General features: G+C 42.9%; 1 protein-coding gene across 3 annotated transcripts in view; it reads right to left on the bottom strand.

The window, feature by feature from the left end:
- sh3rf1 (SH3 domain containing ring finger 1) overlaps positions 1-13,580 on the bottom strand; it is a 190,733-nt gene extending 177,153 nt beyond the window's left edge. Inside the window, exons 1-2 of one of the 3 annotated variants that reach the window (XM_059974115.1) lie at positions 13,316-13,580; positions 9,935-10,487 (exon numbers count right to left, since the gene is read on the bottom strand). In XM_059974115.1, the coding sequence (XP_059830098.1) occupies positions 9,935-10,330 (396 nt within the window). In that variant the 5' untranslated portion in view covers positions 10,331-10,487; positions 13,316-13,580. Of the gene's footprint in view, positions 1-9,934; positions 10,488-13,315 lie in introns of those variants that run through there. The other 2 variants (XM_059974116.1, XM_059974117.1) reach the window with 2 other exon arrangements.
- Between the last annotated feature and the right edge of the window lie 3,161 nt (positions 13,581-16,741).

Genomic DNA, 16,741 nt, shown 5'->3' with positions numbered 1-16,741 from the left:
GCATAGATGCAATGAGCCAAAGCTGCCTGTTTCTGTGCTGTATTAACTTTACTACTAAGACCATAAGACATAAGAGCAGAATTAATCCATTCAGCTCATCAAGTCTACAGCCCCATTCCATCATGGCTGAATTATTATCTGTCTTAACCCTATTCCCCTGCCCTTCCCCATAAACTATTACATTTATTAGCTTTTGAATTGAAGCATATTTCAATGTAATTGAATCGAATTGACTTGGAGTTATTAACTCTTTCTCCTTCCCTGGACACTCCAAACTTGCTGCGTTTACAGCTTTTTCAGCTTTTTACCTTATTCTACTGAACAATAAATATAGAGTTGGAAGAGAAAGCAAAGAAAACAAACTGCAACTACCCAGAAAATTCTCAAGCTCAACCAGAAATCTGAATTTACAAGATCACAGAAATGAAATGAACTCGAATTGTTACCTTAACTTTAAAAAGGAACAACAAAAGGCGGCCATTTGGCCCACTGTATCCATGTTGGTCAGAATCAGATTGCTTTCACTTCCCAACCCTTGGATCATATGCAGCCTCATTTGTAACCTCGGTTCACCTTGAGAATTATGTACAGCGAGTAACAATTACAAATGTCTAACGCCCAAAAACATTGCAAGTTAGTTAGTTATTTAGAGATACAGTGTGGAACAGGCCCTTCTGGCCCAACAAGCTGCACCACCCAGCAACCCACCTATTTAACACTTGCCTAATCAATGTACAATATTTAATGGCAAATCAACCTACCAATCCGTATGTCTTTGTACTGTGGGAGGAAACTGGAGCACCCAGGGGAAATCCACACACTCAGGGGAAGATCGTACAAACTTCTTACAGAAGACGCCTGAATTGAACTCCAACACCCTTCACTGTAACAGCATCATGCGAACTGCGACACTACCTTGGTGCCCCAATATATTCCAGTGATCAATCAAAATACTTACCTTTCACTTCAATAACATTGCCTCTGTTCCTACCTCAATTAATTTGCTGTTGAAACCTTCATCTATGGCTTTGTTACCCCTTAACTTGAGCATTCCAACACTTATTAGACCAGCACCCCATCACATACTCGCTTCATACTTAGAATTTAAAACACTACATACACACACCAACCTGTCAAGCCAGTCCTAATTACCTGCATTCAGATGTAGATAAGAGGAAATGGCTTCCCAAGGTGGACAGGTCAATAAACAGAGTGCAAAAACTTCCTGTCCAGATGAAGTGCCTCAACCAGAAATGTCCTTCTCCAGATACTGCCTAACCTGCTGAGTTCCTACAGCAGCTTTTACATGCTCCAGATTCCAGCATCTGCAGCCTCTTGTTTCCTCAGATCTTTTACTCATAGTCTGGTTTGGGTTCAAAATGAACTGTCTGTTAATCAGTGCATAGAGACCCAAAACTTGCTTAAATATCTTGCTGAAGAAATTACAGGTGTATGGAATACACAGTAGAATGGGATTCTCTTCAAGTGAGCCAACATCAAGTGCTCCACCTAACTCAATGATCCTATGATTGGTGTCTAGTCCTCCCCAGCTCACCTAAGATTCTAAATTTGGTTTTCATATCTACGCATCACCTGGTGGCACAATAGAATCAGCGCCAGACTCCGGAGTGAAGGTTTCCAGGTTCGAATCCAAGTCGGCCACGCTTCCCATCAGTGGGAGTTCAGCTGGCCATTCGGCCTCATAAGAAATATAAGGGTCGAGTCATGCATGTTCATATCGTGACTCCGTTAATCCAAAAGGAGACCAATCCTGACACCACGCGCCAGACAAGAATGACTGACTGTCTGGTGCAACACTGATCTTTGTAGCCTCCTCTAGCCCATGCCAATAGGTGAAGGTTGGAGTTGGTAAGTTGTGGGCGAACTATGTTGGCACCAGAAACCCGGTGACACTTGCAGGTTGCATCTAGTACAATCCTCAGACTGTGTTGGTCGTTGATGCCAATGATGCATTTCACTGTATATTTAGATGCACATGTGACATATAAAGCTAGGTTTAGTCAATCTGACCATGCGCAATCCCGACTTCTCTTATTTACGATCAACAACCTGCAACTGCCAAAGAAGCTCCAGGTCAAATGCTGTTTGAAATATCACTGTAAAGTGTCTTGGGGTTGTTTGCTCCAAGGTGTGCTGCTGTACAGATGGTTAAAAGGCCAACATCATTCACAGAGGAATTCTGTGCTGCATTAATTTTAGAACAGTTAAATGTACTGCACTAATACTTCGTGTTTGGTAACTATAGTAACAAGCCCAAGAATTTTATTGCTAGTAATATACTAGTTTAATTATATAAATTCATGAGACAATTGTTTCTTTAGCACCAGATGTTTAGAATATTGACATAAGTGTATGCGGGTTTTTGAGCCCATTTCAAAGTAAGATTGTGGTCTTGAAACCTCAGTCTAAGAACTTAACTGCCACAATGATTTCTCAACTCACTACCTGGCCTTCCTCTTTGAAACTGCAATGCCATGGGACTTTTTGAATCGCTAGATGTTCATTTCAATATGGATAGACATCCAGAAGACAGTAATTGCACTCAAAGCACCAAAATGAATTTTCCAGAAAGTCATACTCGCAGCCCATGCCAAATGTTATCCCCTGAGCAAAAAAAAAACAAGATACTGGAGGAAGTCAGCAGGTCAGGCAGCACCTGTGGAGGGAAATGGACAGCTGACATTTCCAGTTGATACATGCCTCCTCTTTCCAAGAGATCACATTTTCCAAAAGGTAAACACTGCTGATTTTTAAAAACAAACTGTGGACACCTAAGATAACTTTAAATTCCCTCTCACAATGCTGATCTTGCCCAAATCATAGTATTGTAGCGGTGTGCTACACGCAGCGCTAAAATTACGACACAGAGTCGGTAACTGCAGTCGAAGGAAAAAAACTTTATTCGAAATCCTCAGCCTCACTTTTAAGCCTCCCTCAACCTGCCCCCCCATGGCGCAGAGGCTCCAAAGCTCTGTGCTCACAAGCCCCCGAAGGCTATCTAATTGTGAGCCGGTTCGGATGTGCCAGGAAATGGGTCGCCACAGTATTACCAAGCATGCTTTTCCATTTGACGGGTAGTTCTGTATTAATAGCAGACCTTTCTGCAAGTGCACATTTCAAATTTCCTATGCACTGCCCTTTCTGAAACATAAAAACACCCGCACACTGTGAAAAAAGGCAACATTCAAACAGATGACTAACCACAAATCAGTCAACAATTTCCTTCTGCCATTTCATTAGCTAGTCAGAGGGAGGGAGAAAAATGCAAAGATTAAAAAGAGAGAAATTCAGTTCTAAGATTTTGACTCCAAGGTCTTGGGGCATGGGTCTCTTTCACATGATACTGGCTGAATTTCTCAGTAGTAATATTGCTTCAGTGCTCAGTTTCTTACAAGGAAACACTACAGTCTGAAAATTGTACAATTTTCACATAAAATTTCATAGTAGGCTGAGCCTACTGGGCCTGAACACCTCCCTCTGCAACTGGATCCTAGACTTCCTGACTGGGAGACCTCAGACAGTCCGGATCGGGAGCAGCATCTCCAACACCATCATACTGAGCACGGGGGCTCCCCAGGGCTGTGTGCTCAGTCCACTGCTGTTCACTCTGCTGACTTATGACTGTGCTGCAACACACAGCTCGAACCATATCATCAAGTTCGCCGATGACATGACCGTGGTGGGTCTCATCAGCAAGATCGACGAGTCAGCATACAGAGAGGAGGTGCAGCGGCTAACAGACTGGTGCAGAGCCAACAACCTGTCTCTGAATGTGAACAAAACAAAAGAGATGATTGTTGACTTCAGGAGGTCACGGAGCGACCACTCCCCGCTGAACATCGACGGCTCCTCGGTAGAGATCATAAAGAGCACCAGATTTCTTGGTGTTCACCTGGCAGAGAATCTCACCTGGTCCCTCAACACCCGCTCCATAGCAAAGAAAGCGCAGCAGTGTCTCTACTTTCTGCAAAGGCTGAGGAAAGTCCATGTCCCACCACCCCCATCCTTATCACATTCTACAGGGGTTGTATTGAGAGCATCCTGAGCAGCTGCATTGCTGCCTGGTTCGGAAATTGCACTATCTCAAATCACAAGACCCTACAGCGGATAGTGAGGTCAGCTGAGAAGATCATCAGGGTCGCTCTTCCCACCATCACGGACGTTTACAGTACACGCTGCATCTGCAAAGCACACAGCATTATGAAGGACCCCACGCACCCCTCATACAAATTCTTCTCCCTCCTGCCATCTGGGAAAAGGCACCAATGCATTCGGACTCTCACGACCAGACTATGTAACAGTTTCCTCCCCTAAACTATCAGACTCCTCAATACCCAGAACCAGGACTGACACCTTACTGCCCTATTGTCCTGTTTATTATTTATTGTAATGTCTGCACTGTTTTTGTGCACTTTATGCAGTCCTGTTTAGGTCTGTCGTGTAGTGTAGCTTTCTCTGTGTTGTTGTTTTTTACGTAGTTCAGTCTAGTTTTACTGTGTCATGTAACACCATGGCCCTGAAAAACGTTGTCTCATTTTTACTATGTACTGTACATAGCAGTTATGGCCGAAATGACAATAAAAGTGACGACTTGACTAATATTTAACAGTCAAATAAGATGTCAATTAAAACTCCTTTTCAAACTATAACACAGGATACTATGCACATGGCGATTTCTCAACTCAAATTTATAAATGTAAACCTACATTTCATTTACACTAAAACAATGACATCCTAAAAAAGACTAAGGGAGGGAAAAGCAAAAACACATTTTCTGTATGTTGAGAAACAGTGCAGAACAGTCCCTCCCGGCCCAGCAACCCACCGATTTAACACCAGCCTAATCACAGGACAATTTGCAATGACCAATTAACCTACTAACTGGTATACCTTTGGACTTTTGGAGGAAGCCAGAGCACCTGGTCATAGGAAGGATGTTTATCATAATTAAAATGTAGACAAGTGCAGGAAAACATCAAACACCCAATGGAGAGGCAGATTTAAATCCAGAGCAGTGTAATACAAAGGACAGAACTTATGTTCCAGAGATATAAATCATGTTGAGACCACAACTGTGAACAGTGCCATTTACCTTTCATAAAGCAGGATTATAAAGAAAAACTGTTTCCATACTGCCATAAGACACAGAAACAGAATTAAGCCATTTTGTCCATCGAGTCTGCTCCACCATTCCATCATGGTTGATTTATCTCTCTCAATCCCATTTGCCTGTCTTCTTCCCATAACCTTTGATGTACTGATTAATCAAGAACCTATCAACCAATGTCTGGGCCTTCACAGCCACCTGTGACAATGATTTCAACAGGTTCACCACCCTCTGGCTAAAGAAAATCCTCCTTATCTCTGTTCTAAATGGATGACTATCTGTTCTGAGGGTGTGTCATCCAATCGTAGACTCCCCCTCTATTGAAACATCCTATCTAGGCCCTTCAATATGTTTCTGATATTTAGGAAGTTTAGGATTAAGAAAAAAAGCCTAAAAATTAGAAATGTGCTAGTAAATTGTAAAGTGTTAGGAAACACTTCTCTGTGCAAAAGATCCCCCACCATTGAACACATGCAGCACTGCCACAAGGAAGCAGCATCTATTATGAAGGACCTCAATCATCCAAGCCATTGGGCAGGAGGTACAGGAGCCTTAGGTCTCCACACCAAATTCCAGAACAGTTATCCTTCAACCATCAGGCTCCCGAAACTTCACGCACTTCAACTCTGAACTGATTCTACTAACTACAGACTCACTTTCAAGGCCTCTACAACTCATATTCTCAGCGTTATTTATTTGCACAATTGGCTGTTTGTCAGTCTTTGCTTATGTATAGTTTTTCATAAATTCTATTACATTTCATTAGTTTCCTGTGAATATCTGCCAGAAAATGAAACTCAAGGTAGTATATGGTGACACAGACGTACTTTGACTTTTGGGATGAATAGGTCACAAAACAATGTAGCTTCAAACTAAACATTTATCTTGGCCAAATCAATAGGGTGGTCCCATGTTTCTGGAAATCTGAATTTCACATGTAGCAGTGAAGCCACAAATACCAGCTCTGGGCATCAATTTATTCAGATTGGTTTTAAACTGGAGATATTTATCCAGATTAAAGTCCACTCAAGTAGGTGCTGATACAATAATTGTTCAATGCCTTTGAGGCTTTTCACCAACAAAATCTCAAAATTTAGCTGAAAGGCTGGGTCCACTGCTTCAGTCTACACTCTGCATTATGGTTGAAATATTCTTCGTGCAACTGCAACTACTGAATAAAATGATTCACACATGCTAGAAGTGCAGCAACTGTAGGCATCAATTTGAATGCAGCAACACTCAAATAATGTCTCTCTCATCTTTAGTGAATCACCTCTTCGTACTGGAGCGTGCTAGTTACAAGTTCCCTTGGCATTTATACGAGACTGTGAACAATTCCCAGGGGGTTAAACAGACTACCATTAACTGTCTGACAGCTCATGCCACAGACACACATTAATATTTAGCACAGAGTAAATCAGGAACATTTCCTGCATTTATTTTGTCATAGTTTTACTGAATTATAAATGATATTTCTCTGTGCAAGATAAACAGGAAAAAAAAGCAGAATCTTCACATTAATTGCGTTGTGTCTTGGATATGGCGGAGAAGGGCTTATTTAGAATAACCCTACAACAATCCAACATATCCAATACAGCAACTCTAGCAGGAAAGTCATTCATTTCTCAAAGATCAGCAAGTTACAGTTCAATGAGGGCTGTAATCTCAGTCAGCTCTAGAGAATCATGGTCTGATCAGGGACAGTCAGCATGGCTTTGTGAAGGGCAGATCATGCCTAACAAGCCTGAAAGAGTTTTTGAGGAGGTGACCAGGCATATAGATGAGGTTAGTGCAGTGGATGTGATCTACATGGATTTTAGTAAAGCATTTGACAAGGTTCCACATGGTAGGCTTATTCAGAAATTCAGAAGGCATGGGATCCAGGGAAGTTTGGCCAGGTGGATTCAGAATTGGCTTGCCTGCGGAAGCACAGGGTTGTGGTGGAGGGAGTACATTCAGACTGGAGGGTTGTGATTAGTGGTGTCCCACAAGGATCTGTTCTGGGACCTCTACTTTTCATGATTTTTATTAACAACCTGGATGTGGGGGTAGAAGGGTAGGTTGGAAAGTTTGCAGACGACACAAAGGTTGGTAGTACTGCAGATAGTGTAGAGGATTGTTGAAGATTGCAGAGAGACATTGATAGGATGCAGAAGTGGGCTGAGAAGTGGCAGATGGAATTCAACCTGGAGAAGTGTGAGGTGGTACACTTTGGAAGGACAAACTCCAAGGCAGAGTACAAAGTAAATGGCAGGATACTTGGTAGTGTGGAGGAGCAGAGGGATCTGGGGGTACATGTCCACAGATCCCTGAAAGTTGCTTCACAGGTAGATAGGGTAGTTAAGAAAGCTTATGGGGTGTTAGCTTTCATAAGTCGAGGGATAGAGTTTAAGAGACGTGATGTAATGATGCAGCTCTATAAAACTCTGGTTAGGCCACACTCGGAGTACTGTGTCCAGTTCTGGTCGCCTCACTATAGGAAGGATGTGGAAGCATTAGAAAGGGTACAGAGGAGATTTACCAGGATGCTGCCTGGTGTAGAGAATATGGATTATGATCAGGGATTAAGGGAGCTAGGGCTTTACTCTTTGGAGAGAAGGAGGATGAGAGGAGACATGATCGAGGTGTACAAGATATTAAGAGGAATAGACAGAGTGAACAGCCAGTGCCTCTTCCCCAGGGCACCACTGCTCAGTACAAGAGGACATGGCTTTAAGGTAAGGGAAGGGAAGTTCAAGGGGGATATTAGAGGAAGGTTTTTCACTCAGAGAGTGGTTGGTGCATGGAATGCACTGCCTGAGTCAGTGGTGGAGGCAGATACACTAGTGAAATTTAAGGACTACTAGACAGGTATATGGAGGAATTTAAGGTGGGGGGTTATATGTGAGGCAGGGTTTGAGAGTCAGCACAACATTGTTGGCCGAAGGGCCTGTAATGTGCTGTACTATTCTATGTTCTATCATAGGCACCAGCCTCCCCAGCATTGAGGATGGCTTCAAAGCGCGATTCCTCTAGAAGGTGGAGTCCTTCATCCAGTACATGAGTCTTTTCATGATTACCACCAGGGAGGAGTTACAAGAACCTGACGACACTCACTCAATGTTTTTGAAACTGCCTCTTCTCCCTCACCAACAGATTTCTGAACAGTCTATGAACAATACCACACTATTTTACTTCCTTTTTTGCCCTTAGTTGCACAACTAAAGGGCTACTGGATCAGCTGCAGTGATGACTGGTTTTGCAGCTGAGGACTCACTTTCATGAACTTCAGTTGTTTGCATGCACATTGAGTGTTTGACAGTCTTCTTTAATGGGTTCTATTGGGTTTCTTTGTTTTGTGGCTGCCTGTACAGAGATTAATCTCAGGGCTGTGCATAGGATACATTCTTTAATATAAATGTACTTCAAATACTTTAATATATTTATTATCATAATTTCTAGTAACTATTAATCTGCCTAATCCCATTGACCTCCACCCCATCCACTGCCCTCCATACCCCTTCTATCCAAATTACTCTTATATGTTGAAATATATATTTTTACTGTAACTTCTGGGTTTTTTTATGCCTTGCACTGTACTGCTGCTGCTGTAAAACAACAAATTTCAGTGATGATAAACCTGATTCTGATGTGGTATTCTTTGGACATTTGAACTACCAGTGGCTAAAGCAAATGGTCAGATATTATGAGCAACTGCCAAAACTTTCCAAAGATAACTAAATTTTAAGCTTCTCCAAGCCAGTACAGTAATTACACATATCAGTGTATAAATGCAAAGTGTTCTCCTAGGTAGGAGGAACTGTAGTAAGAGTCAGCAGGTGTGAATGGAATGGTGGTTTAAGACCTCACAGCAGTTCAGTCATATAGCAAAATGCCCAGTGTGCATCCCACCTTAAAGTTTGTCTCAATCTCAGAGCACACACCCCGCTCCCTGAGCAATGATAACTGGTAACAAAATTAATAAAGAAACTGCCAGAATCTCCAGCAATCCCCAAACCATCTGAAGCAAACTTTCTTAATCATAAGTGGCTACAACTTCTAACAGAAGTTTGTTCTTTATTTCCACACTTGTCACTATATGCAAGTGGCACAAGTTTACAAGGGACACACTGAAACAACAAAAGAAACCATAACAAATTTGCAAACAGCAATCACTTTCTTTCCCCAAATGTGTTAGTTTAACAAATGCAGTCACAGAATTCACAGAACACTAAAACCCAGTGAAGACCCTTCGGTCCACAATCTTACTCCAACAATCTACCCATCCTTCCCATAAAGCCTTCTGTTTTTCCTCCATCCATGTGGATCCACTATGAATCCCTTAACTGCCTCTAATGTATTTACCTCTACCATCACCACCCCAGAACCATATTTCATGTACTCACCAGTCTCTGTGTAAAAAGACTACATCTGACATCCCCTTACGCCTTTCTCCAAGCTTTTTATATAGCTGCACAGAGCAACCATTTTTACTTGGCCTGAAAACTGTGCAGCACTTTAAATGCTTTTTGTATTATGCAAACTTAAGAATACTTAAAATGAAAATTGAAAAAAATCACATACTCTTGATTATCTGTATTAATTGAAAGGTATAATGAAATACAGTACATCAAGGAAAATCTTACACGTCACGTAAACTTTTTTTTAGCTGTGTCCAATTCCTGCTACACAACAACAAAGCTTACGGTCGCAGGAGCATCTGCACAGCTTAGAGGAACGGTGCCTTTCTCCGACCAACTTAAAATTATGGCCCCTTGTATTAGCCATTCTCACTGGGTAAAAGGCTGGAAGGTACATTTCACTTACCCTGACTGGGGGGCTACGTGCCTGCACTCGATGGGTGCTCTGAAGATCACGCAACGCAATGCTGCAATTTGCGGAGGAGACGACTCCATTGCTTTGTACCCTGGTGGTGCCATTGAGAGAGTTATTGCCATTTGGCCCACTATTGCCAGACCTCCTTGGCCGGTGCTTGATGCCATCGAGCAACCGAACCAGCAGGATATTGGTGGGGAGCTCATCGACCCCGCAGTCAACCAACGTCCGGCATTCCGGGCAGCGCAATTCGCTCCTGGAGCTCAGGATTCCCTGCAGGCACCGCCGACAGAATGTGTGCTGGCACGGCAGCACTTTGGCTGTTGCGTCCAGCCGCTCCAAGCACACAGGGCACTCCAGCAAGTCCAGCAACACGGACTCATCCATCCTGTCCCTTTGTCTTTCCAAGCCTTCAACTTGGGACAGGCCTCCAATGAAAGAAACTCATCACAACAAAGGTCTCAGAGTGATTAGCAATCTGATTTCCAGCCGAGCTTAGTCACGTCACATCCATTCCTTTCCAGTCAGCTTTCAATTAACTAGTCTGGAAGAGAACAAAAAAAACAGTAATAATAGACTGGAGCTAGTACAAGATGCACAATTCATTAAAGGATGAATTCCAAACTTTAAGAATGAAAACAAAGTCTCCAATTTTCATCAGCATCAGCTTGAAATACAATATGCAAATACCCCCAGTAGTGCCCAATCTGTTTACAGACAGTAAACAGGGAGGAAAAGCTGGTTACTTTGGTTTGTTATTCCTGTTGGTATTAGTTTATTACTGTCATAAGTATTGAAATAGTGAAAAAATTGTTAGGATGCCATGCATCTAGATAATTGTAAGCAACACTCACAGGTGCTGGAGGAACTCAGCATGTATAGAAATGAATAAACGTCAACTATTCATTTCCATAGATGATGTCTGACTTGCTGAGTTCCTCCAGTATTTCAAACAAGTGAAAATCTGCATATGCTGGAAATTCAAGTATGGATTTCTAGCATCTGCAGACTTTGTAGTGCCTAATTATATCAAGGTAATAATTATTAATTTTGGTTTTAAAAGAACAAAATATAACCCCCACTTTAATTTATAAATAAGGAGATTAGCTTTAATTATTTATTTAGAGATGCTGCACAGAACAGGTCCTTCTAGCCCAACGAGCTGCACAGTGCAACAACCCATCTACTAAACCCCAGCCTAATCACTGGACAATTTACAGTGACCAATTAACCTACTAACCGGTACGTCTCTGGACTGTGAGAGGAAACCGGAGCGCCCGGATGAAACCCATGTGCTCACAGGAAATACATATAAAATTCTTACAGACTGCGCTGAAACTGAAATGCTGAGTTATAGTAGTGTCGTGCTAACCGCTGTGACACCCTTTATTTGCCACATATAGCAAAATGTACAGCGAAATGCATCAACAACTAACACATGCTGAGGATTGTGCTGGGGGCAGCCTACAAGGGTTTCCATGCCTGCAATTCATTAACTCTAAGCTTTGGAATGTGGGAGGAAATTCACACAGTCACAGGGAGAATGTACAAACTCCTTACATACAGCATCAGGAATCGAAATCCGCCATGATGAAAATATCAAATATATATTTATATCATTAAAGTAAAGTATTCCACCATTCACAATATTTCTAAACGTCTTAACTAAAAAAACAGAATATGAATGCTCAGCCAATAAAAGTTAAACAGAGACACAAGACAGAGCAGATGCTGGAATCTGGAACAACAATCTGCTGGAGGAAGTCGGTGCAGTGTCTGCCAGAGAACAGAACTCTCCCTGTTTCAGGTAATAGAAGTTACAATTGAGTGGAGGCAGGGGGTAGGTTGAGGAAAAGAGATACTTCCAACGTACTACCAAGGAGAGATGGGCTGAACGGCCTGTTCCAGTCTCTCATTCTCCATGACTCTAAGATGGGCCAAACGGTCATTCCCCGTGCCATACCGCTGGAGGAATTAGCCGGTCAGATGATGCAGTGACAGAGGTAACTATTCACACAAGTACACACACACGTTGGAACTTTGTGAGAGTGGCTCCCAGTGCAATACGACAGTATTTCAAGCATTCCAACAGTCCGCTCCCCCTCGGGTTCTGAGGAGGTCCGCCAACCTACTTCGTCACCACAGCAATGACGCCAATTATAAATTATGCACTTTCGAGCTCGAAACAAGCCCCCGCCCCGAGCTGTTAAGAGATTCCAACAGCTTCATTTCTTACATTGTTTTAACTCTGCATAGCATAAATACAACTTTTGCAAACTCAGAGATAACTGCATAATGGTTATAGCGGTTACTTGGTAATTATACCGGCGACATCACGACGTAGTGATATACTGAAAACCCCCTAAGGGAACATTCAAGCAGATTATCATTCATACTCCTCGAGCGCATATGACTGTGTAAATCCTATGTACGTTACCTGTGTTAGGCGGTATCTATCGGGGAAAAATAATTCCCCACTAACCTTTCTGATGCAAGGTTAGGGTGGGAATTCGGGATTTAAACAAATACACGTTTTCCGAATTGAATATTCGCGTTTAGGTCACTCTACCTTTAAAAGTTGGCACTAATAATCGGAAGAGCGCGATTGTATTTCACAATGTTTTCCTTCTGAGCGCGGTGGATGAGCAGAGCTGAGCGGGGGCCAACGTGCAGTCACCAGGGACTCGCACACTGGGGTGATTTACTGCTGATAACGAGACAGGGGAGGTGGGGAAGGGGTGATACCAGACAGCCAGGGTGGGTAAAGAAGAAAAGACTGCGAAAAATACTGCGGGCGGAGGCGCCAAGGGATTCAGAAAAGGAAGGATCGAAAGGGGGTCCAGGAAGGTCGTGGTGGAACAGGGTGTGTTGTCTGGGACAGCTGAGGGGAGGCGGAAAAGGGGGACTGTTGGGGGTAGAAGGGAGCACTAATGGAGAGTCAGGTCGTGGAAGCGATGGTGACTGATAGAGGTGGTGTGATGGGGACGGGACCAGTGTTGAGGGGTGAGAGGCGAAGTGTTGAGGGTGTGATGGGAAGGTGGGAGGGGGAGGGGAAGGGTGCGATGGAGACGGGGAAGGGTGGGTGATGGGGAGGGTGTGAGGGGATGGGGCTGATTGGGGAGGGGACGGGAGACGAGGGGTTGATGGGGAGGGGTGATGGGAAACCGATAGAGATGGGTCTGATGGTGGAAGAAGTGATAAGGGGGCACGATTATAAGGAAAGGAGTGCATGCTGATGAGTGATGGGGTAGTGATGATAAGGAGAGGGATGTTGTGTTGAAGGGGACGTTGTGGGAATAAATCTCCCATCCAGCTCGGCCCCCGTCCTCCGCCCGCCCACAGCCTATGTCCCTCTCCCCCTCACTCACTCACCCGCTGCCTCCTCTCCTACTGGACACCTCCTGCCTCGGGATTGTCCTCTGCCACTCTCTCGCTCTGCCCAGGGTACGAGCTGGAGAGGGAGAGTCCGCTGCGGTGACAGGGGCAGCGGACCCAACACACTCGGTCCCGCAGCCCAACACAACCCGCCGCCGTTGCCAGGCCGCCCAGGGAGAGCAATGCGCAGGCGCACCAGCCAGGCACCGCGCCTGCGTTCTCCGGAAATGCCGGCCCATGTCCGCGCCTGCGCCCCTAGGAATGACCGGCATAGTAAATGTATTAATGTCAAGAAATCATAAAGTCGTGATGAAAGGTCTCGACCTGAAACATCGACTGTTTATTCCTCTCCATAACCGCTACCTGACCTGCTGAGTTTGTCCAGCATTTTGTATGCGTTGCTCTTAACGTTTAAAAAAAACACCTACTTTCTCTTTGGATATTCTTAACATGTCATAACTTTTTATTTCAGCCTCTGTGGTTATTGTAAATTATATCTATGAATCCATAAAGAAATAACACATTTTCTATACACATCTAAATGATTGTGAATAGTATGAATTAGTTTTAAAAAGAGGAAGAAATATGAATAAGAAATGTGGTAGAACTTTGCAAAATCAAACTTAAGACACTTTTTCATATCTTTCTTACACTCGTCAAAGCTCTTTGAAAGCAACACACAATTAAGATACTGGAGGAACTCAGTAGCATTCATGGAGAGCAAAAAACAGTTGACAATTCATCAGGAAAATGTGTTTTTGAAAATGTAGTATGAATAGGGAGCTCCCACAGACTTTGTAAGAATTTAAGCAATGGTCCACACCAGTTCCCCCACAAGCCAGCATAGGCCAGTTCCATGATGTATGACTCCATGACTGTAAGTACTTTGCCCACCCACACATTCGTGAAAATCTGCACCAAAAACCATCACTCATGGGCTTTCCTTGCTCATTCTACATGGCTCTGGAGGTTAATGACCTTGATCTAAAACATCAACTGTCCATTTCCCTCCATAAATGCTGCTCCCCTGTCGTCATCTTTGTGTCTTGCTCCAGATACCCAGCATCTACATTCTCTTGAGTCTACATGCTGAGACCACTGTCTTCTCACTGCAGCAGCAGAATTTCATACCAGCTTCCCAACACAGCCCGATGTCTTCAGGAACAGTTATTAATCTTTCATGATCAGGCTCCTGAACCAACTTCACTCACATTAACTCTGAACTCTTCCACCAATGGACTCATTTTCAAAGACTTTCTTAACTTCTCCTGCTGTTTCCCATCATTAAGTTTGCTCATAATTCCACTCATTCCTTTCCCTGACTACTCAATTATTCTGCAGCAAACAAATCTCTAAATGCTGCAAAACCTTGCTGGGTGGTTTAACTAAGAGCATCAACCTCCATACCTTTCCCCCTCACCATTTGTTTATTGACAGTTTTGCCAAAATACTTAACATTTTTAAAAACCCCTTCAATCTCCTCACTTGTACCAATCCTTTACATTGACTTGGTCTGATTTAACAACTCGCGTCATTCTCTGCACTGCATTTTAATCTCTCTGGACTGGCAGTTTGTTGTACAAGGAGAACTTGGGTCAACTGGAGACTAGTCTTTAGAACTTGGAAGAAAGAATGATATCATCCAACCTTACAAAATATTTTGAAGAACTTGGCAGGCTGCTTCCAGGGAGGAGAGCCCCATGGTCGTGTAGTGGTTACCATGATGCCGTTACAGCTCCGGGCACTCCAGAGTTTAGAATTCAATTCAGGTACACTTATTATTAAAGAATGTATAAATGATACAGCCTTGAGATTTGCTTGCTCACAGGTAGTCACTCTGACACCATCTGTGAGGAGTCTCTGTACATTGTCCTTATGGAATGTGTTGGTTTCCTTGGGTGCTCCTACCTTCCACGGTCCAAAGATGAACCCAAGACAATTAAATTATGTTGTACTTATTTTCCTGTAAATGCTCACAAGAAAACGAGTCTGTAATATACAGTAATATATACATACTTTGATAGTACAAAGTGAAGTTTTGATGAAAGATCATCAAGGCAAGCTTAAGGATAGCACTCCGGTTTTGGCCACGAAACAATTAAGCTTTATTAAACAGGAAATATGATTAGTACACCTTACATTACATCTATAGTGTCATCAAATCAATACATTAATTGAGCCATTAGGTCAATACATTCTATTCATAATGCGTCAGAACCACTCAGGTTTTCTCTCACACACTTTGTGAGGCAGACAAGATCAGGTCTAGAGCAAGGAACTGAGTGAAATATTATTTTTAAAAATTGAAGAAATTAACTGGACTAAAAAGCAGATCATTCCCCAGGACCTGATGACTTCCACTCAATAAGTTTTGACAAGGTGGGTATGGAAATGGGTTGTTCTACACAAACTGATTTCCACAACCTTTGGTCTCATTTTGAACGACTTTACATTTCATGTTCTCACTAGTAATATTTATTAATTTTTTCTTTGCACAGCTTGCCTCTTTTTGCATGTTGATTGACAGTCCTTGTATGCAGTTTATCATTGATTCTTTTGTACTTCTTTGTTCTATTGTGAATGCCTACAAAATGAATCTCTGGGTAGTATGTAGGACATATATGTACACTATAATAAGTTCACTTTGATAATAAATTTAGGTTTGGAAGGTAGCAACTAAATCCTCACTAGCTAATTCTGTGGGGAGAAAAAACAACCAGAAAAAAAGAACTAGAAGTCAAGTAGCCTCTCAGGTGAGAGAGGAGAGATTTAATAGACAAAAAAATCATCAGGGACATAGATAGGGTGAATGTGTCTTTTTCCCTGGTTGGGAATCAAGAGCTGGAGGACATGGGTTTAAAGTGAGAGAGGAGAGACTTAATAGGAACCCGAGGGACATCATCTTCACCCAGAGGATGGTCAGTACATGGAATGAGCTGCCAGAGGAAGTGGTTCAGGCAGGTCCATTAACAACATTTTAAAAGTACTTGGACAAGTGCAAGAATAAGAGGAATATTGGCCAAAATACAGGCAAATGAGACCAGCTTAGATGGGCACCTTGGTCAGCACGAACCTGATGGGCTGAAGGGCCTGTTTTCATGCTGTACGACTCTGACCCAGCCCGACATCAGCAGAGGGTACTTACACGCAGTGACCAATTTATTAGTTACCACCTATATCTAATAAAGTGCCCACTGAGTGTACGCTTCATGGCTTTCTGTTGCAGCAGCCCATCAACTTCAAGGTTTGACACACTGTGTGAGTGCAGAGATACTCTGCTGCACATCACTGCTATAATGTGTCGTTATTTAACCTACTGTTGCTTTCCTGTCGGCTTGAACCCAGTCTGACCATTCTCCTCTGAACCCTCTCATTAAACACGACACATTCACTCACAGGATGTTTATTGTTTTTCACACCATT

Source organism: Hypanus sabinus, chromosome 7, assembly GCF_030144855.1.
Source record: "Hypanus sabinus isolate sHypSab1 chromosome 7, sHypSab1.hap1, whole genome shotgun sequence".
Lineage (NCBI taxonomy): Eukaryota > Metazoa > Chordata > Chondrichthyes > Myliobatiformes > Dasyatidae > Hypanus > Hypanus sabinus.
This window is presented reverse-complemented; position numbering and strand designations above follow the sequence as displayed.